The sequence below is a fragment of the Piliocolobus tephrosceles genome, chromosome 11 (genome assembly GCF_002776525.5).
Source record: "Piliocolobus tephrosceles isolate RC106 chromosome 11, ASM277652v3, whole genome shotgun sequence".
Classification (NCBI taxonomy): domain Eukaryota; kingdom Metazoa; phylum Chordata; class Mammalia; order Primates; family Cercopithecidae; genus Piliocolobus; species Piliocolobus tephrosceles.
In genome coordinates, this window is record NC_045444.1 from 37,165,187 (window position 1) to 37,187,451 (window position 22,265).

Sequence of the window (22,265 nt, forward strand, 5' to 3'; positions counted from 1 at the left end):
CTGATTTTCTCCTATCAGAAAAACACATCTTTGCTGTCAACATTGCATTAGGAGCAAAGTGTCTTTGGCTAATAATATTTGATTACTGCCTGAAGATCTAGGAGTTAAAGGCGCTGGTACTATGGACTTGTGAGCTGGAGTGTTCTTAGAAAACTTTTTATCTGTTCAGGAGCAGCTAGGGTATAGGTAGTTTTTGTTTAGAATCTTTCAGAGAAAAAAGACTGTTATAGCCAACTAAGTATCGCATTTGGTTTTGGCTGAAGTAAAAATTTTCTGCCAGATAACTAACAATTTAGACTTGTTAAAGAGTTCAGTGGTATTTTCGTCTGTAAAATTCTGTTGAGGGGAAATAGCTCTATCATACATGCTTTATTAACCCTCAGTTGTTTAATGTTTAAAGTTCTATGGCTTTGAATATTCTCTTAGAAATATTTTCAGTTACAGGTAGAGTGTTTGAATCTAGTAATTTAATTCACTTTATGTTATGTGATATGTCTCATTTTCAGAATTCATAGAATTGAGTGATATTAAACAGCTAGTATAAAAGAGACACCAAAGCCATTTGCTATTATTGAATTAGACAGTGACTTTCCTTTCTTCGATTTTTATAGGATTGAATAATTAGAAAAATTTTGACATTATTTGCAATTACTATTTATTGGGCAGGAATTTTTAAAATGTGAAAAGGAAAAGCAAAATATTACTGTTGTATTTAATGAAATTGTTTCGTTTTTATTAAAACAGACAGAAAATTCACAATTAAATGTGAAGATAAGTGGCATGGAGAGAAAATCAAATGGAAAAAGAGATTCATTTTTGGCACAAACAAAGAATAAAAAAGAAAATACGAAACCAGCAGCCAAAGTATGTTTTCGAAAGTATATTTAATCAAATTTTTAAAGATAAAGTATATGGTAACTTACATACAACTTTGAAAATTGGGTGGAAAAACTGTAAAAGACTAAATAAAGGTTGGGATTGCAGGGGAATTGAGAGCATTTGGTCTAGAAAGACTGCCAGGATAGCAAGACTGCCAGGATAGAAGCCTTAGGTGATGATTCCTGGTTAGGAAAGATAAAGTTTCTGTGTAATGCTTAGCAATGCCAGGATAGCATGGTGACCTGGAAGCCTTGGGTGATGATTCCTGATTAGGAAAGATAAGTTTCTATGTAATGCTTAGCAACTGTTACATGTAGTTATTCCAGGCAGCAGCCCCCTCGAGATGGAATGAGACAGTTATGAATGACTAACATAGGTAGCACAAGAGGAAAATATTTTAGAACTTTTGTTTAGGATTATTGTTATTTTAGAACTTAATATTTTGATTAGAAATGAATAATGCCTAGATAAGACACCTATGTTAAGCTCAAATCTGAACTAAGTATCATGCTAGTTGCCAGTTAACTGACTTTTAGACAACAGTTCTCTCTTCCATGACCTCCAGTAAAGGTTATTCTAGAATCTTGAGACCATGGCCCTGGTGAAATGAAAGAAAAGTGTTATTTTTTAAGAATACCTCTGCCACATTCTTGTAGCAGCTATAAGTAGAATTAAAGCAATGGTTCCAATGAACATTTATTAGGATAACATTGTAGTACCAAAGTTAACTGTATGTAGGGCATATTGTATTGATGACTTTCACTTGACTAAGTCCTGCCTCAACTTGAGAGCTGCAGATATACTCTCCTCCCTCCAAATCAGTTCATTTCCATATGCTGGCCTGACAGATGGTTTTGTCCATACTTTGTAGTTAAGCACAGACTTGCCTACTTTGTAAAGAGATTTAATATTTTCTACTTTCTCAATATTTATTAGATGCAGAAAGAAAGTGGGGAACATTGTACTAATTTGTTATTGATCATGAGTATCATGAACTTCATAATCACTATTGAAAAATGGTGTCATTAGAAGAGAGTGATAGAAATATTGGAAAATAATTTGGAAACTAAAATGTACTTTTGCTTATTTTTTCAAATCTGCAGCTGAAAGTTGAATCTTCATCTTTGAAAGTAAAGAATGAAATTCTTTTGGAAGAGGAAAAGTCTACTGACTTTGTGTTTATACCTCCACAAGGAAAAGATGCAAAGGAAAGAATATTAACTGAGCACCAAAAAGAAGTTCTCAAAACAAAGCGGTTTGTAGGCCTTATATCTTGAGTTGGGTATTTGATATTCAGGCTTATCTTTCATGCAAGAAAACTATAACTTTGTGTTTAGAGCTAAAATATGCGTACTAATTTTTTTTGGAGATAGAGTTTTGCTCTGTCGCCCAGGCTGGAGTGCAGTGGCGCGATCTCAGCTCACTGTGAGCTTTGCCTCCTGGGTTCACGCCATTCTCCTGCCTCAGCCTCCCGAGTAGCTGGTACCACAGGCACATGCTACCATGCCCGGCTAATTTTTTTGTATTTTTAGTAGAGACGGGGTTTTACCATGTTAGCCAGGATGGTCTCGATCTCCTGAACTTGTGATCCGCCCACCTCGGCCTCCAAAAGTTCTGGGATTACAGGCGTGAGACACCACACCCGGCCACATATACTAAATTTTAATGCCAAAAGTTATACTGTACATAAATGCATTTCATAATGTATAAAGCTAACCTAGTAATGTACCAAGTATTTATAAACTGAATTTCTTCTCTGAGATAGATTGGGAGGGGAAGACACTTTGATGGAATATCTGAGAAATACACATTTAGGTTATGATTTTATAACAATTTAGTAGAATTGTAAGTTTCTTTTCTTTTTATGTTTTATTTTATTTTTTTTGAGACAGAGTCTCTTTCTGTTACCCAGGCTGGAGTGCAGTGGTATGATCTCTGCTCCCTGCAGTCTCTGTCTCCCAGGCTCAAGTGATCCTTCCACATCAACCTCCCAAGTAGCTGGGACTACAGATGCATGCCATCATGCCCAGCTAATTTTTTATTTTTTGTAGAGATAGGATTTCGCCATGTTGCCCATGCTGGTCTTGAACTCCTGAGCTCAAGCAGCTTGCCCACCTCAGCCTTCCAAAGTGCTGGGATTACAGGCGTGAGCCACCATCCCTGGCCATAAGTTTAATTGCTAATTGTCAGGATATCATCCGTTTTTTGAAGTTACTTATATACAGTTTTTTTCAGGTGTGATATTCCTGCCATGTATAATAATCTGGATGTTTCCCAGGATACCTTATTTACTCAGTATAGTCAGGAAGAGTCTATGTAAGTACAGAAGCCATCCAACTTTTATATCTGTTTTATTCATTGTCAAATAATTATAAAAGCAATATTCTTATATTTATTTCAGGGAAATTCCTACTTTAACCAGAAAACCAAAGGAAGATTCTAAGATGATGATTACGGTATGTTTGACATTTCATATTTTGGGCTTTTTAGAATTACCCTTCTATTATACAGTCTGTTAAACTGCTGAAATGTCTGTAGGTCTTCCATTTATTTATTTTAAGATTTATTGTAGATTTATTGTATGATTTCCTGTTAACTCCCATTCAGATACTAGCAGAATATCAGCAGACACTAGTCATTGTGCGTGCGTGTGTGTGTGTGTGTGTGTGTGTGTAAAATAAATGTACTTGGCTTTTCTTGAATGTTTACTATTAGGAACACAAACTATTAGGTATCTACCACTAACTTTGGAATAGTTGCCATATATTATGTCAGTGATTATCTTTGGGTTACTGAAGTTTTAAACTAAAGTTTTCCCAGAAAGTCAAACTCGTTTGCCAGCTATTAATCTGTGTGTGTGTATATATATATATATTTTTGTGCAGGAGGAGCAAATGGACAGTGACATTGTCATTCCTCAAGATGTCACAGAAGACCGTGATATGGATGAACATCTTGAAAAGGCCTCCCTTTCAAATAACGAGTGTGGTTCTCTTGGCAAAACCAGTCCAGAAATGTCGAACAGTAATAATGATGACAGGAAAAAAGCTTTAATTTCATCAAAGAAAACATTAACTGAATGTGCATCTAGTACAGAAAATTCTTTCGTTGTCAGCAGTAGTTCAGTTTCTAATGCCACTGTTTCTGGAACTCCCCCATGCCCTACAAGTCGGAGGCAAACCTTTATTACTTTGGAGAAGTTTGATGGTTCAGAAAATAGACCTTTTAGTCCATCCCCGTTGAATAATATTTCATCAACTGTTACAGTGAAAAATAACCAGGAAACCATGATTAAAACAGATTTTCTACCAAAAGCAAAGCAAAGAGAAGGGAGTTTTTCAAAATCTGATTCTGAAAAAATAGTGAATGGAACTAAGAGATCAAGCCGGAGAGCTGGTAAAGCTGAACAAACAGGGAATAAAAAGTCTAAGCCCTTAATAAGATCTGAGCAGGAGAAAAATACTGAGGAATCTATTGAAGACATGGTAGTCTTAGAAAATAACCCATCTGATTTGCTTAATCAAACAGAATGTGTGTCAGATAATCAGGTTCATCTATCTGAGTCTATAATGGAGCATGACAATACAAAGCTTAAAGCAGCAACAATGGAAAATGCTGTATTACTGGAAACTAGTACTGTTGAGGAGAAAACTGTAGCAATTAATTTGGAATCCAAAGAAAATACACCCCCAGTAGTAATATCAACAGATCAATTGGTAAATGAGGATAGTCTGGTTCTGATAACTCCAAATCAGAAAACCCTTAGACGGTCGTCAAGGCGACGTTCAGAAGTAGTAGAGTCTACCACTGAAAGCCAAGACAAAGAAAATAATCATCAAAAAAAGGAACGACGTAAGGAAGAAGAAAAACCTCTTCAGAAGAGTCCGTTGCATATAAAAGATGATGTTTTACCTAAACAAAAACTGATTTCTGAACAAACTGTACCGGAGAATTTAATTGAGAAAGGAAATAATTTACATGAGAAGACTCTTGGGGAAACCAGTGCTAATGCAGAAACTGAACAAAATAAAAAAAAGCCAGACCCTGATAACATTAAGTCTGAGGGGGATGGTACCCAGGATGTTATAGATAAGTCCTCTGAGAAACTAGTCAGAGGCCGAACACGGTATCAAACAAGAAGAGCATCTCAGGGTTTGCTTTCCAGCATTGAAAACTCAGAATCTGATAGTTCGGAGGCAAAAGAAGAAGGTTCTAGGAAGAAGAGATCTGGAAAATGGAAAAACAAAAGCAACGAAAGTGTTGACATTCAAGATCAAGAAGAGAAAGTGGTGAAACAGGAATGTATAAAAGCTGAAAATCAGTCACATGATTATAAAGCAAGTTCCCGAGAAGACGTAAACATAAAACCTCAGATTTGCGAAAAACAAGATGAAAGTAGTACTGTAATATGTCAGGATTCTACAGTAACTTCAGAAATATTGCAAGTTCCTGATGATTTACCAAATCCATGTGAGGAAAAAAATGAAACTAGCAAATATGCAGAATATTCCTTTACAAGTCTACTTGTGCCAGAATCAAATCTAAGGACTAGAAATGCCATTAAGAGATTACATAAGCGAGACTCTTTTGATAATTGTAGTTTGGGAGAATCCTCAAAAATCGGGACATCAGATGTTTCTTTGCTTTCAGAAAAAACGTTTCAAACACTTGAATGCCAACACAAGAGAAGTAGGAGAGTGAGGAGATCTAAAGGTTGTGATTGCTGTGGGGAAAAATCACAACCTCAGGAAAAGTCACTCGGGTTAAAGAATACAGAAAATAATGATGTAGAGATTAGTGAAACAAAAAAGGCAGATGTGCAAGCAGCTGTAAGCACGTCAGAAACTTCTCAAGCTAATCCATATTCTGAAGGACAATTTTTAGATGAACATCATAGTGTGAATTTTCATTTGGGTCTCAAAGAGGATAATGATACTATTAATGATTCATTAATTATTTCTGAAACCAAATCAAAAGAAAGCACTATGCAAGAATCTCTTCCTTCTGGAACAGTAAACTTTGGAGAGGAAACTTGTGATGTGGATTCTAGTGAAGCAATGTCTCTTGAAAGCCAAGAGTCACCTAATGAAAATTTTAAAACTGTTGGCCCATGTTTAGGTGACTCGAGAAATGTTTCACAGGAATCTTTGGAGACAAAAGAAGAAAAACCAGAAGAAACCCCCAAAATGGAAACGAGTCTAGAGAATGTTACTGTTGAAGGAAATGCATGTAAAATAACAGAATCCAATCTAGAGAAAGTAGAAACGATGGAATTGGATGTAGGAAATGAAGCTAGCTTCCATGAACAAGAGACAACCAAAACTGGTATTTCTGAAGAAGCAGCAATAGAAAATAAAAGAAATGATGACTCTGAAGCAGACACAGCTAAACTGAATGCTAAAGAAGTAGCAACTGAGGAATTTAATTCAGATGTTAGTCTTTCTGATAATACTACACCTGTAAAATTGAATGCTCAAACTGAGATTTCTGAACAAACAGCAGCTGGGGAACTAGATGGAGGAAATGATGTATCTGATCCACACTCATCTGAAGAAACAAATACAGAAATGAAAAATGATGAAGAAATGAAGATTGGCGAGGTGAAGGCTGAAACTGGCCATGATGGTGAAACAGAGAATGAGGGCATAAATACCAAAACCTCAAAGCCTGATGAAGCTGAAACAAAAATGTTGACTGCAGAAGTGGAAAACTTTGTTCGTGACACAGTTGAAATGAGCACCGAAGAAGGACTCACTGATGCTAATAAAACTGAAACAAATACTGAATGTAGTAAATCTGAAGAAAAATTAGATAGCAATCAAATGGTAATGGAAAGTGATATTTTACAGGAAGATCACCATACTTCAGAGAAAGTGGAGGAACCATCACAGTCTCTTACATCTGGAACAGCTATCTCTGAACTAATAATAGAAGACAATAATGCATCTCCTCAAAAACTAAGGGAACTTGATCCTTCACTTGTGTCAGCAAATGACAGTCCTAGTGGCATGCAGACACGCTGTGTCTGGTCTCCTTTGGCTTCTCCATCTACGAGCATTTTAAAGAGAGGACTAAAAAGATCCCAAGAAGATGAAATCTCATCACCTGTTAACAAGGTAAGGAGAATGAGGCTGAATATTAAGGAACCCGGTATTTGGTTGGGATATTTTGGCCATACAGTGACCTCTGGTGAATGACAAAATATTATTGTTATATGGCCACTCATTTGATTATTTACCATAATGGTTGCTGGGGAAAAGGTAGGTAGAAGAAAAGGTTTTGAAAAAAGGAGACTGAAGCTTTTTAGATAAGTCTTTCATTTTACAACACTAAAGATCTTTATGCAGCTTTGCACATTGTTCACTTTTGGCAAAATTGATAAGGCTCCTAACATCTTTTCGGCTCCCAATACCATAATATGAGGAAACAGATTTAAGAATGCAGGCAACACTGCCATTGATAAAGCAGATTTAGCAGTTGTCGTGTGTTGGAACAGTATGCTGTTTTACATTTTACATATATGTTCCAGACCATATCTAATTAAAAAGTCTCATGTGCCGTCATCAGCTTGTAGATGTGATCTTTTTTATAGTTATTTCTATCCACATTTCCTCAGCTAAATTATAGATCTTTTACTTTAGAAAAGTTGGATTATATATATATCTGCTTTAGCTTCAGGCCCTGTGCCTTTCACATAGTTTGTTGAATGAATGAATTAAAAAATAGGAAAAGTTAAATGTATTTACATAACTCAACTTGTCTTCTACTTAACAAAATAGATGTACTGTAAAGGTATGATGTTAGCATTCCTTAATTTTGAACTTGAACCTACTATTCATTGTAGGATACATTTTATATATACAAGCGTGCATATATAGACATGACACCTGGCTTTTTGCCTTCAACGAACATACTTTGAAAATGTTCCTTTGGCCGGGCTAAGTGGCTCACACCTGTAATCCCAGGCATGGGATTTGGGAGGCCAAGGCGGGTGGATCACCTGAGGGTCGGGAGTTCAGGACCAGCCTGACCAACATGGAGAAACTTTGTCTCTACTAAAAATAGAAAAATCAGTTGGGCGTGGTGGCACACAGCTGTAGTTCCAGCTACTTGAGAGGCTGAGGCAGGAGAATTGCTTCAACACAGGACGTAGAGGTTGCAGTGAGCTGAGATTGTGCCACTGTGCTCCAGCCTGGCGACAGAGCAAGACTCTGTCTCAAAAAAAAAAAAAAAAAAGTTTCTTCAAAATCTGTTATTCATATGGTGTATAAACTTTGCAAGATCCACTGAAAATTGTTCTGTTGAGATTCTAGAGATTAAGTTTTTTGTTTTGTTTTGTTGCTTGCTTGTTTGTTTTTTGAGATGGAGTCTCACTCTGTCGCCCAGGCTGTAGTGCAGTGGCACGGTCTCGGCTCACTGCAGCCTCCGCCTCCCGTGTTCAAGGGATTCTCCTGCCTCAGCCTCTTGAGTAGCTGGGATTACAGGCATGCGCCACTAAGCCCGGCTAATTTTTGTATTTTTAGTAGAGAGAAGGTTTCACCATGTTGGTCAGGCTGATCTTGGACTCCTGACCTCTTGATCCGCTTGTCTTGGCCTCCCAAAGTGCTGGGATTACAGGCGTGAGCCACTGCACCTGGCCTATTTCTCTTTTTACATCAGTCTTCTTTCTCATCTGGTAATCCCATAAACTTAATAGAATCCAGATCATACACTTCTAACTGCCACATAAAAGGTATAGTTCAGTTTTTGCTACTATACCTTTTTCACAATCTTTGGTATTGTGCAGAGACAGTTTAACATATAGAAAATTAGAATGAATTGTGGTATTGAGTTAATATGATCTGTGAAGGCAGTTGCTAGGAACTGTGCAGCTGACTTTTTTCTGAACCCACATTCTATTTTTGGGTAACCTCATAATGAAAATGTATGGTGTAATTTTTTAAAAACGTTAATTTTGTTAAGTAAAATCCTGACCTGTGTTTTCAGGTTCGCCGTGTCTCCTTTGCAGATCCAATATACCAAGCAGGATTGGCGGATGACATTGATAGACGATGCTCTATTGTTAGGTCCCATTCTTCAAATAGTTCTCCTATAGGAAAAAGTGTTAAAACTTCTCCTACTACACAATCTAAGGTAAGCTATAGGCTTTAAAATGTACGTATACTTATACAGACACAGAATTACATGTGCATGATGTGTCATAGAATGAACTACATATTTGAAAAACTTCTTCCTTGGTTTAAAATATATTCTTTTGTTTACTACACGGTAAGCAGAAAGGAAGAGAAGAGGTGGTAAGAGGCAGTAATGATCCTGCAAGTAATTGATTAGGTAGTAGATTACTCTTTTTATGTTTTTTGAAATTTTAAAGACATGATTGCAGTCTAAGTTGTAAAAATTGTAAAATTATAGTCATCTAGGGTTCTGAGTGTTTTTTTCTCTCCTTTCTTCTATCTAGCATAATACCACTTCAGCCAAAGGATTTCTGTCCCCAGGATCACGTAGCCCTAAATTTAAGAGCTCAAAGAAGTGTTTAGTAAGAAGTGCTTTAGTTTTCATGTCACTTTATATTTTCATGTTCAGTCAGTTGACCTCTGTGTAACAGCCTCTGAAATTTATTCTAAGATTTCAGAAATGGCCAAAGAGTCCATACCATGCCCAACAGAAAGTGTTTACCCAGCTTTGGTGAACTGTGTGGCACCAGTTGACATCATTTTACCTCAGATTACATCAAACATGTGGTAAGTGGTTATTTAGGCTTCTTGGTTATATTCCAAGATGCCACTTTATTTAAGAGGACTGTTTGAATGCTTGGTTCTCATGTTTAGAATTAATTGGCATGTACTCCTCTCACACACATTTTATTTTTGAAATAAAAATACAATTGAGAAGGTAGGCCAAATAAGGCAATATGAGAAACATTTATCTTAATATAGTAAGATGTATGCATAATATTTCAGGTGCTGCATTGAACCCTTATATCCATTATCTTGTTTAATCCAAATATAAACCTTATGAGGAATATGGATATCATTTCTACTTTATAGGATGTAGTTTACAAAGATTACCACCAAAACTACATAGCTGTTAAGTCATCATGTGTAAGCAGCATGAGACTCACATACATAAAACCTGTTGATCAGGTGTTTTGTTTTGTTTCTAATTAGAAGTTTGTTTCCTTGATGTTTTAAGTCTTGGAAACTTAAATGCTTGCGTGTAGATCGTTCACTCTATCTTGATTAAAAGAATTGTTTCAGGTAGTTTGTGATGCCTTGAGGTAGTTTCTCTGTTAATCAGGCTGCCCTGTCATGGCATAATCTCCAATAGGAGATGAAGTATTCTTAAAATTCTCTGAGGAATGTAATGATTCAATAATATGTGTCAGACATACCAAGTCCATTTCTGATTAAAGTTGGGGAGGTGATTAGGCATACTTAAGAATTATCTATTAAAGAGATGTATGTAAAGCACAAGGCACGCAATACACTCATTCAGTTTCCAGTACTATTGCTTATACCAGACACACACATCAGATTCGAATTTTATTTTAAATTACACATACATGTGCCTGTCTTCACTGTGGGCCAACCTCAGTTATGATTGAGCTTAAATGGGGAAATTCAACTGGATAACCTTGCAAATAGCATATAAGTAAAATTGTATAATTATAATTTCCTGTTTCTGTTTTGTTTAGGGCAAGAGGCCTGGGACAACTCATTAGAGCTAAGAATATAAAAACTATTGGTGATTTGAGTACTCTTACAGCATCTGAAATAAAAACTCTTCCTATCCGTTCTCCAAAAGTGTCCAATGTAAAAAAGGCTCTCAGAATATATCATGAGCAGCAGGTAAAAACTTAGATGTTAGCTACGATGTATATAAATAAATGACGTAGCAGTACAGTTACAGAAGTTTGTTAAAAGATCACTTCATAATGGCACAGGGAAATTGATTCATTTATTTTGTACTGTCTTTATGTATTGCACCTCAGATAAATGTTTAAATTGTTTTCTCTTTGAATTCTGTTCATCCCCTTCTCTCTTTCATTTCCACCATTTGGTATTTGATTCCATGGCTGCTACTGCTAAAACCTAGATGTTCAAATCCAAATATCTACCAAAACCACACAAATTTGTAGGTCACAGTATTTTGATTTTGATGCCTACCACATTTGTGACTTATTTTTCTTCCCTTTCCTTTTTGTCAGTATTGTGCACATGAACATTTTGGGTCATTGGGCATTTTTCAAGATGATGATGAAAGCTAAGATTCTTGCCTGCTATAAAACTATACGGAATATTTTGTGTATAATTTCAGAAGGATTCACAGACTACTGAAACCCATTCAGAGACCCTCTATCCATTGACAGTACAGATTGAGTATTCCTTATCTGAATTGCTTAGGGCCAGAAATGTTTTGGACTTCAGATTTATTTCGATTTTGGGATATTTGCATTATACAGCTACTTGACATTTGAGCATCCCTAATCTGGAAATCCAAAACACTCATTAGAGCATTTGGGCATCATGTCAGTGAATCAGAATTCTTAGACCTGGGGTTTGCCAGCCACTGAAGACTTCTGCTGTATTCTGTATATTCTGAATATACCTTCAAGAATATTTTATATTAACTTACTTGTGATCTTCTAAACGTTTGTTAACCGGTTACTCATAAGAGAGAACCAAAACTACTAGTAATTTTCTGTCTCACAGATTTAGTTTCTAAAGTATTTTCTTATTCAGTTTCTTTCTCTCTCTTTTTTTTTTTTTTTTGGAGACAGAGTCTTGCTCTTTCGCCCAGGCTGGAGTGCAGTGGCCGGATATCAGCTCACTGCAACCTCCGCCTCCCGGGTTCATGCCATTCTCCTGCCTCAGCCTCCCAAGTAGCTGGGACCACAGGCGCCCGCCGCCTCGCCTGGCTAATTTTTTGTATTTTTAGTAGAGACAGAGTTTCAGTGTGTTAGCCAGGATGGTCTCGATCTCCTGACCTTGTGATCCGCCCGTCTCGGCCTCCCAAAGTGCTGGGATTACAGGCTTGAGCCACCGCGCCCGGACCTTCTTACTCAGTTTCTATGGGTCCTGGGAAAGTCTATGAGAATTAGGTTTTTTTACCAGTTTCCTAAGATACAGTTTACATTGTGTGAAATTCACCTACCCTATGTGTACAATTAGTTTTTAATATATTCAGAGTTAAATAATATTCCCCATGATCTAATTTTGAGTCTTTTTTCATCACCCAAAGAAGAAACACTGACCCATTAGCTATCACTCCTCATTTCCACTGCCCAGCCAATGCCTACTTTTCCTCTATAGATTTGCCTATTCTAGATATTTCATAAAAGTGGGGTTGTACAACTTGTGATCTTTTGTGACTGGCTTCTTTCACTTGGCATAATGTTTTCAAGGTTTATCCTCAAAAGCTTCCATTTTGAGGTTGAATAATATCCATTATATGTATATACCACATTTTGTTTATCCAGTTGACAGACATTTGGGTTGTTTCCACCATTTGCTATTACGAGTAATGCTGCTGTGTCTACAAGTTTTTATATGGATAGATGATTTCATTTCTCTTGTACATATACCCGGAAGTGGAATTGCTGAGTCATGTGGTTACTGAACTTACTATTTTCAGAAAGTTAACTTACTGAACTTAGTATTTTCTCAACCAGTGGTCCGTAAGTCCTAGAAACACTTAAGAAAGTTATATATATATATATATATATATATTTTTTTTTTTTTTTTTTTTTTTCCCAAAGACAGAGTGTCACTCTGTCATCCAGGCCAGAGTGCAGGGGGCGTGATCTCGGCCCACTGCAGCTTCCACCTCCTGGACTCAAGCAGTTCTCCTGCCTCAGCCTCCTGAGCAGCTGGGATTACAGGCACCCTAATTTTTGTGTTTTTAGTAGGGATGGGGTTTCACTATGTTGGCTAGGCTGTCTGGAACTCCTGACCTCAAGTGATCTCCCTACCTCGGCCTCCCAAAGTGCTGGGATTAGAGGGGTGAGCCACCACACCCAGCCAGAAAATTGTGTTCTTTAAAAAAAAAAAAAAAAAAATTCTGTATTTTATTTAAGCTTGGAAGTCTCTGGTATAGATTTTTTTATACCACATTCTTGAACTTGGGAAATAGAATGTAATTTTCTTAGCTGCCATGCCTGTATTTCCTGAGAAAACCATTATGAAATATTGTTAAATTCTAACCCTCTCTTTGAGGAAATAATTTTTAATGCTGTATTTTGTGAAGTTAGAACCTACTTTCTTAGCAGTATTAGCTCTTAATTGTGATGGGAGGTAGAACATAGGTTCTATACAATATGTTTTCCAGTGTTTGTACTATTACTCCTATTAAAAGTAAGTTTTAATTTGTTTTTGTTTTTGGTTTTGTTTTGCCTTTTTTCTGCTCCAACTGTGTAAACAAGGTGAAGACTCGTGGACTAGAAGAGATTCCAGTTTTTGATATTTCTGAAAAAACATTAAATGGAATAGAAAATAAATCTTTGTCACCTGATGAAGAAAGACTTGCCTCAGGTATATTTTAGCAAAGTGGGATAATTTTATTTAGAAGATCAGCTGTCTTTCTTGAAATATTTTGTTTTCAGTTTTAGTCTAATTTGACCATGCCTTATTATTTCAACAATTATTTTATATTTAATGTGAAGTATATGAAAAATGAAATGAATGGACATCAAATGTGTCTACTTATTTTTCTTGTCAACTTCTCCATCAAGGTCTCAAGGATATAAACTATATACTTTGTCTTCTAGTCATATTAATAAATAAAGTAGTCTGCCCATTTTAAAATTTCTTTAATAGCACAGAATAATCTATGAGAATAGCCACAGAATAATAAACTGTGGTAGGCTGGCCATGGTGGCTCATGCCTGTAATCCCAGCACTTTGGGAGGCCAAGGTGGGTGGATCGCTTGAGGTCAGGGGTTCGAGACCACCCTCAGCAACATGATGAAACCCCGTCCCTCCTAAAAATACAAAAATTAGTGTGGTGGTGCACGCCAGTAATTACAGCTACTTGGGAGGCTGAGGCAGGAGAATGGATTGAACCCAGGAGGCAGAGGCTGCAGTGAGCCGAGATTACGCCATTGCACTCCAGCCTGGGCAATAGAATGAGGCTCCATCTCATAATAATAATAAGAATAATAATAAGCAGCAGCTATGGTAGATTTTTTTTTTTTTTGTCCATTTGTCCTCATGAAGAGTGAGGTACCTAAGCCTGCTCTCAATTTGAAACCTAGGCACTTGGACTAACTTAAAAGATCATGTAAATAATTTAGTTTTTGTCTGGTATAGATTTAATTGTGCTTTTTTTCGCTTTTAGATATAATTGATCCTGTTGCGTTAGAAACTCCATTATCCAAAAATCTTGTGGCACAGGTTAGTGCTCTTGCTCTTCAGCTGGATTCAGAAGATCTTCATAATTATTCAGGAAGCCAACTATTTGAAATGCACGAGAAACTAAGTAGTATGGCAAACTCGATAATAAAAAATCTACAGTCACGTTGGAGATCACCATCCCATGAAAATTCTATTTAGTATTTTAAGAGAAAATTGAAGGTTTTTTTTAAACATCACTGGATTTCTTGATTGAGGAAACAAGTTCTGAAATAATAGCACAATTTCGAAGAAAAGACTGTTTGCAAAGTTGATAACATTTCAAACCCTGAAGGACAGTGGCTTATTGTGTAAGTTCAATTTTGTAAGTTCATTATGTAAGATCTTTTTTTCCATATAATGTATTTTCTTGGCTGCTACGTGTGGTTTTTCAGGAAATTTAATTATCTGAGATGTGAAAGCAAAACTGATAACAGAACTATACAGTTTATTTCATACTTTCTTAAACCCGTGCATATTCTGGTGAAACATGTAAAATACTTTAAGTAAAATTGAACATTTTTCTTTGAGTTTTTGCTGAACTGATAAAGGTGTTTATACTTTCGTTTGTTTGTTTAATTCATGTTTGTTGGGCCTGAGGTTTAGGAAGTTTGTTTTTGGTTAAAAACCTCAAATGAAATACGGAAGAATTGGAACTTTTCCTGCATATGTCAACTTTGGACAGCTTTCAAGAAAAATGAGAAAAGTTTCAACTTCTGGGGGTTAAAATATTAATATAGAATTTACTAAGATTTTATTCATTTGCATTAGCAAATATTCGTGCAGCAGCAGTTGACTGTGAAAATTTATTCTTATGAGACGTATAGTATTGATTTTTAAATGCATGATTGTACATTATGTATAGATGACAATGTTTTTAATTTATAAATTCCATTCTTCGTTAACTGCATGGGTTTTTCTGCAGCTTATTGTGAATACCTTGGTTCTGTTCAATAGAAACATTTTGTATATATTAAATACTGAAATATCAGTATGGGCGGTAGAAGTGCTTCATGGACTTGCTGCACATATTTGTAGGATTCTGTCTCTGCAAATACAACAACAATAGTTTTGTACTTAGTTAACAGTCTTAGTTAAAACATGAATTTATTTTTTAAAAGTATCCAGTATAAGTAAAATTATAGAAATAAGAAAATGTTACACAACAACTTTGCTATTCCTACCCTTACCTTCTTACTACTTTTGGTTTGGAAGAGGGTATCAGCCACTAGAAAGTGAGCCTCCTTACATTTCTTAAAGGAAAGTTAGTTTCAGTATTTCACAGCAAGTTGGACTGTACGAAATCTAGAGTTGATCTGCTTTTTAAACCTTCATCTAAAAGCAAACTTGGAAGAAATTTGAAACTGTTGTTTTTAGTATGTGTCTGTTTTGCCTAGATTTTCTTTCTTTAAATAGGTATGTGATTAAAACCTTTGTAAATTTTGCCAACTAATATTAGTACCTGACTTCCCATATTTGTTTCATCTTTTTTAACTGACAGTATATCTCACTTGTTCTCTGAATAGAATGAGTGATCTCAGTTTTCACGTTTTATTCAGAAGCTAATCCCTACTTAGCAAGGCACACGTTCTACAGCAAGTCATAGAAAGTGTAATCCTTGTGCCTAGTTAGCTCTCCTGTATTCAGGGATCTCTATAAAACTTTGTGTCTTTTTTCATCAGCCCCTATAAAAGTTGGTGTCTTTTTTCATCATCATAAATTCATCATAACCACAGATATTTTTGGGTCTAAATAAGATATTCATATACCAGGGATGGTTTTATAAAGAATTCTGGGATCATTGAATTAAGGATTGTGGCTTGAAGTAACTAGAGAAAAATACTAATTTCTTTAGAAGGAATTATAATTATGATTTACATTTTACATCATTTATTTCCCAAATTATATTTAACCGTAAAGAGGTGCACATGAGTTTTTAGCAAACAGATATGAATAAGCAGGTATGTATATGTGTTTGGGGCATAGGGGAGCAGGTTACGTTCCTAACACACTTCAGAATTAAAATTAGCTCGTTTCATGACTATGTGCCTTAACGTTTGTGTGAACTAAACTTGCTGATTGAATGAAATTCTTGGGAAGCCGAACAGTAATAGCAGAAAATGTGACCAAGTGAGTATCATGTACTTAAATCACTGAATTTTATGTAAGCACAAGCATTAATTTTAAAAACATTGTAGTTTAGGTTGCATTTAAAGTATTTGGCAGCAAAGACAAGCATGCGGAGTCTTCATTTTGCTATGGCTATAAGCATATATTTTTGGCAACTGACTTGCAATATTGTTGCCTTAAAATTTCCTGCAAATTTCCCCCTTAATAATTCCCGAATAGCAAAACATTAATATTCCATGATTAGCTCCACTGTGTTCTCACTATTAAAAAGGAATTCATTTTTTCAAATCTTTTCTAATGGTTAATAAAACAAATGTCAGATAATAAGAACACTCAAATGTGGTGTCTTAATTGTCTTCCGCATATTTAAGAAGAAAAAACTAGCGGCATACAGGAGTGTAGTGTAGTATCTTTTTTTTTTTTTTTTTTTCTGAGAGAGAGTCTCACTCTGTCACCCAGGCTGGGGTGCAATCTCGGCTCACTGCAAGCTCTGCCTTCCCAGGTTCACACCATTCTCCTGCCTCAGCCTCCTGAGTAGCTGGGCCTACAGGTGCCCGCCACCACGCCCAGCTAATTTTTTGTATTTTTAGTAGAGAGGGGTTCACTGTTAGCCAGGATGGTCTTGATCTCCTGACCCTGTGATCTGCCCGCCTTGGCTTCCCAAAGTGCTGGGATTACAGGTGTGAACCTCCGCGCCCGGCCATTTTCTTTTTTTTGAGATGGAGTTCCGCCCTTGCTGCCTAGGCTGGAGTGCAGTGGTGCGATCTCGGCTCACTGCAGCCTCCACCTCTTGGGTTCAAGCGATTCTCCTGCCTCAGCCTCCCGAGTAGCTGGGATTACAGGCGCCTGCCACCACAACTGGATTTTTGTATTTTTAGTAAAGATGGGGTTTCACCGTATCGGCCAGGTTGGTGTCAGACTTCTGACCTCAAGATGATCTACCTGCCTCAGCCTCCTAAAGTGCTGGAATTACAGGTGTGAGCCACCGTTCCTGGCCCATCATTCTTATATGTATGAAATCTATTTTGAATTTTAGAGTAGATTTAAATTTTCAGTATTTCAGTGACCTCATCATTAAAACTGCTTTGCCACTTGTACAAGTTTGAAAACCATTGTTGAATCATATGGTGCTTTACTCTAATTCCAGATAGTTAAAGGATGAATCAGGTTAAATAATGCTATTGGATAATATAGTCAAAAACAGGATTTAAACCTGAACATTAAAAGCAGGATTGAAGGCGGGGCAGGTGGATCACTTGGGTCCAGGAGTTCAAAACTGACCTGGCCAATGGATCGAAATCCTGTCTCTACTAAAAATACAAAAATCAGCTAGGCATGTTTGTGCATACTTGTAATCTCAGCTACTCAGGAGGCTGAGACATGGGAATTGCTTGAACCTATTAGGCGGAGGTTGCAGTGAGCCGAGATCATGCCATTGTGTGACAGAGCGAGTCTCTGTCTTGCCAAAAAAAAAAAAGTTTAATTCTAACATTGCCCGTGGATTTTTTTTTTTTCTGTACAGCTTGAAGATAAGATAGTCAAAGACTCTGTTACAATTTAAACATCATAAAAATGTGAAGAGTAAGTTGTGAGGCAACAAACAAAATAGAGGAAATGGTGGGGCTCATGAATATATAAGTGATTTTTTATTTTTTATTTTTATTATACTTTAAGTTCTAGGTTACATGTGCACAACATGCAGGTTTGTTACATATGTATACATGTGTCATGTTGGTGTGCTGCACCCATCACTTCGTCATTTACATCAGGTATAACTCCCAATGCCATCCCTCTCCCCTCCCCCCCCCCGAAGTTTTATTTTTTAAGGTAAAGGAATGAGAATAGAGTAATTGCTTTTTAAAAAAAAGTATAAATGAGTTAATGTTTTTCTTCCAACTTTGACTTTAATTCAGAAAGAAAGGCCTAGGTTTCATCTCATATTCTTCATAATTGATTTTTCCGGAAGTTAATTTGTCATTCAGCCTAGGAGGCTATAAAACAGCAGTTAGTTGGCATTATTAGACTAAAACTTGGGTATAGGGAGGAGACTGTTTCCTCATTACTGCAACCCATGTCTATCTTATTCCTAAGCCATTAGAAAGACCTTGTACTTCGTATAGAAGCATTAGAGTGAGGTTTTGATTTTATAGTGCTTCTCAAACTTGGATGTGCATATGAACAAGCCGATTCTGATTCAGTAGGTCTGCAGTGGGCCTCGTGAGTTTTTTTTAAACACAGTCCCAGGTGATTCATACAGATGCCTGTGAACTGCACTGGTAGATGGGCCTAAGAGGCTTCAGGCTGTGTATTAGGTTTTGGTAACCCAAGCAGATTCAAGTCCTTTTATAACTTTGTCAATTTTATGAATTGGGGATACAGACTGGTTTTGAAGTCTTAAAAGTTCAAACATTTTAAGAAAGTTAAGCATCATCTTGCTTCTTTAGGAGCCTTTTTAAAATATGGACGATTTATTTTTTAAATAGGCAGACTTTAATAATTTCATGTTATAAAGAATCTTATTGATAAGGCAAATTAGTATTTTCTCATGAGTATTTGTGGGTTATGTTTTTATTAACATAAAAGTTGATTTCTAAGTATTAGAATATATTAGTCTCTAAATAAATCTTGCCTTCTATTATGGGTCATCATTATTTTATTAATAAACATGGAAAATCGACACTACCCCCAATATTAATCTGGCTGTTAAATTTAGTAGTGCTGTAATGACGAAGTCAGTCTAGCAGATATGCCCTGTCATTATACTGCAGGCCTCTGGTCACTTAATTTTCTGTTATATTCCGTGGTTGAAAATTACTGTTTCATTGTAAAGTTAAATTTGCAAGAGTTGACTGATTTGATTCTTGAAAAGTGAGCTTTTCTTGGAATTCTGTTAAGGTGTTAGATTTTCCTCACATATTTAAATAATCTGTAAGAACTACCCTGAAAGCACTAAGGAAAATGTAGCCGAAAGTTAATAGGTTTTAAAAATTTGTTTATCAAAATTTATTGATAGTTTGATCTGTAAAACAAATTGGGTTTCGTGCTTTCTGATGTCCAGTTAGTAAGTCTGTTATGTGCCAGGCTTTACATATTGCTCTTTGCAAGTAGCCATTAAAATGTAAGTCATTGAAGTTTGAAGATCTATAAATATTTAATATAGCAGTCTAAACAGTTATGAGAATTTACTCAGTTCTGAAATAGAATGTTAAATTTTCCAGTGTGGTCCTAATCATGTTTTTCTTTACATACTAAGCCTTTCTTTCTCCAAAGAACAGTTAAAACCAAATATGACATGGTAAGCTGTAAATATCATTGGAATAAAAGATAACCCTTCATCTTACTCAAAAAATTGAAGACAATATTTTCCATTGTTGATGTCACAAGTAAGAAAAAAACTAACTTTTGTACTGTACTTGTAGCAGAGGGAATATTTTTGGCCACAGTGTGCCAATTTATAATTGTAGATAAAGCTAAATTTACTGGACAGGAAGCTTATATGCTGATAGAAATTGATGCACTGAGAAGTGATGAGTTGAAGAGAATGGAAAAAGCAGATTGAGCTGGAATTTTAATGCATAGTCCATTTAGTAGAGAGACAACCTGTCCTATATACTCATACATACTTCAGAAATAACTGATAGCCTATAGTCTCTGAGAGCTGTTCTGTACATAGCATAGTATTATAATTGATGTTCATAAATACCCTGAGGGATTATGTTAAAATACAGTATTACTCCCCCAAAAGCAGTAAATTAATAAGTATTCCCAACAAAAGCCAGCTTTGTTTCTTAAACAGATAACAACATATAACTAGGAAGATCACCTTCAAAATAAAGTATCATGGAACTGAAAATAGAGTATGGTGTAACAATTATTTTGATACATTATTTAATAACAAATGTCAAAGAATTTTTTATTTTTATAGAATAGGAGGTTTCCTAAAGAAAACAGAATTAAGAGCAAAATTGGTTTTGAATATAGAAACTGAAGGATGGCAGTCTTCTAAGGTTTTTACAGAGCACAGATTGGCAAATGGTAGCATGCCACCTGTTTTTTGTACTACCTGTAAGCTGAGACTGGTTTTTACATTTTTTAATGGTTAAAAAAGTCAGAGAGGATATTTGAAACATGAAAACATTAAATTAAAATTTCAGTATCCAGAAATAAAGTGTTACTGGAACAGCTGTGCTCATTTATGTATTGTCTTTAGTTGCTTTCCTGCTATGGTGGCTGAGTTTAGTAGTATAACAGAGTCTGTATGGCTTCCAACAGTCAAAATACTGTCTGGCCTTTTTTTAAAAGAGTTTATCGATCCCTTTTATGGAGGAAGGTTTTGCTCATACATGGCATGTTAGTCAATTTAGTTATTTGCTTCTGGCTGGCAGAGTGAGGTCTTGAATACTTACATATTTCTGTTACCCCTATATTTTCCAAAATGGCTTCTCCTGATTTTACTTATGTGTTTTACTGTTGCTCAAATTACACAGATAACTAGGAAACACTAGTACTTTTAAAAGTACACTTCTTTTTCCTACTTAAACTCTCAAACTATAGTTACATATTTACCATGATGTTAAGGGACTTTGATGGTCTGTGAATTATCAGTTGCTTTCTGCACTACCTCCTGTGGATAGACCTGACTGATAGCACTTAGAAAAAGACTGATAGACGCCAAATCAGTCATTTATTAACCCTATAATATTGTTGTCCCCATCATTTGGTAAACTCTTAAGAGAGCTTAGTTTTACATTCACAAAGTATATTTGATAAGTCTTAAAAATGATTTAAGTTGAAACCTAACAGAAGTACTTGTTCATTACTCAGTTACCTGCAAATAATGGAAATAATGGTGCAGTCAGTTTCATTTGATTGTGTAATGCTTTATACTAGCGGTCCCAAACTCCTGGGAGGCATTAGATTCTCACAGGAGCGTGAACCCTATTGTGAACTGCACATGCAAGATCTAGATTGTGCGCTCATGAGAATCTAATACCTGATGATCTGAGGTGGAACAGTTTCATCCTGAAACCATCTCCTCCAACACCTCTGTCTGTGGAAATTGTCTTCCACGAAACTGGTCCTTATTGCCAAAAAGGTTAGGGGACCACTGCTTTATACAGTGTTTGAAGCAGGCACACTTACTATTTCTGGTTCTTTATGACTCTTGAGGGGGTCAGAATCTATGTTTGATTCACAATAAAACTTTTCATGAATCATTGAGGGTTAACTGTTATCACTTGCCAATGGAAATTGGATATTGAAACATTTTTTAAGAAATGCACTTTTACCTGAAATAAAACTGTGAAAACTAAACTCTGGTACTTGTTTTTGTTGGCTACATTTTAGTTTTTTGTTTTGTTTTAGTGAGATCTGAAATGAGTATGAATAGCTTAATTCTAATAATACCACAAAGTGTACATTATATTTCTCCACAAACATGAACCGTTGCTTTTCCTTTTCCCCTTTTATGGCCTGCTTTTTAACCACAGAGATTTTCTGATTTATGCATAGTTTTATGGGTTCCACTGGTTTCTAAATCCAGAGGTGGTGGTTTTTTTTCGTTGTTGTTAATGAGTTCAGTTTTTCATTGAACTTGTTACAAGAGAAGTTTCGTCAAATAAGGGCTGAGTAGATGCAGGCAAGCTTGGAGAGAGGGAGTCCACATGGTGTGGGTGAGAGCAGAGGTGACGCTGCCAGGCTAGTCACCAGATGAAGCAAATGCTCACCCCAACATGACCTTAGCTTCCTCTGCAGAACCAAGCAACTTGGTGCAGCCGAAGAAAAGTTCCATAGTTTTCAGGGAAAAAAAAACCCACCACAACAATTAGGTAAACAGTGATATTGAAAGATTCTGTATTAGTTTCCTAG

At 36.1% G+C, this 22,265-nt stretch overlaps 1 protein-coding gene across 8 annotated transcripts in view; it reads left to right on the forward strand.

The window, feature by feature from the left end:
• RIF1 (replication timing regulatory factor 1) overlaps nucleotides 1–22,265 on the forward strand; it is a 93,403-nt gene that overhangs the window by 48,373 nt on the left and 22,765 nt on the right. For 4 of the 8 annotated variants that reach the window (XM_023217444.2, XM_031936425.1, XM_023217447.3 and 1 more), the window contains 11 exons: nucleotides 745–864; nucleotides 1,983–2,134; nucleotides 3,115–3,195; nucleotides 3,281–3,335; nucleotides 3,765–6,995; nucleotides 8,866–9,012; nucleotides 9,338–9,415; nucleotides 9,505–9,620; nucleotides 10,574–10,727; nucleotides 13,301–13,409; nucleotides 14,215–16,724. In XM_023217444.2, coding sequence (XP_023073212.2) covers nucleotides 745–864; nucleotides 1,983–2,134; nucleotides 3,115–3,195; nucleotides 3,281–3,335; nucleotides 3,765–6,995; nucleotides 8,866–9,012; nucleotides 9,338–9,415; nucleotides 9,505–9,620; nucleotides 10,574–10,727; nucleotides 13,301–13,409; nucleotides 14,215–14,429 — 4,458 coding nt within the window. In that variant the 3' untranslated portion in view covers nucleotides 14,430–16,724. Of the gene's footprint in view, nucleotides 1–744; nucleotides 865–1,982; nucleotides 2,135–3,114; nucleotides 3,196–3,280; nucleotides 3,336–3,764; nucleotides 6,996–8,865; nucleotides 9,013–9,337; nucleotides 9,416–9,504; nucleotides 9,621–10,573; nucleotides 10,728–13,300; nucleotides 13,410–14,214; nucleotides 16,730–22,265 lie in introns of those variants that run through there. The other 4 variants (XR_002732651.3, XR_002732652.3, XM_023217448.2 and 1 more) reach the window with 2 other exon arrangements.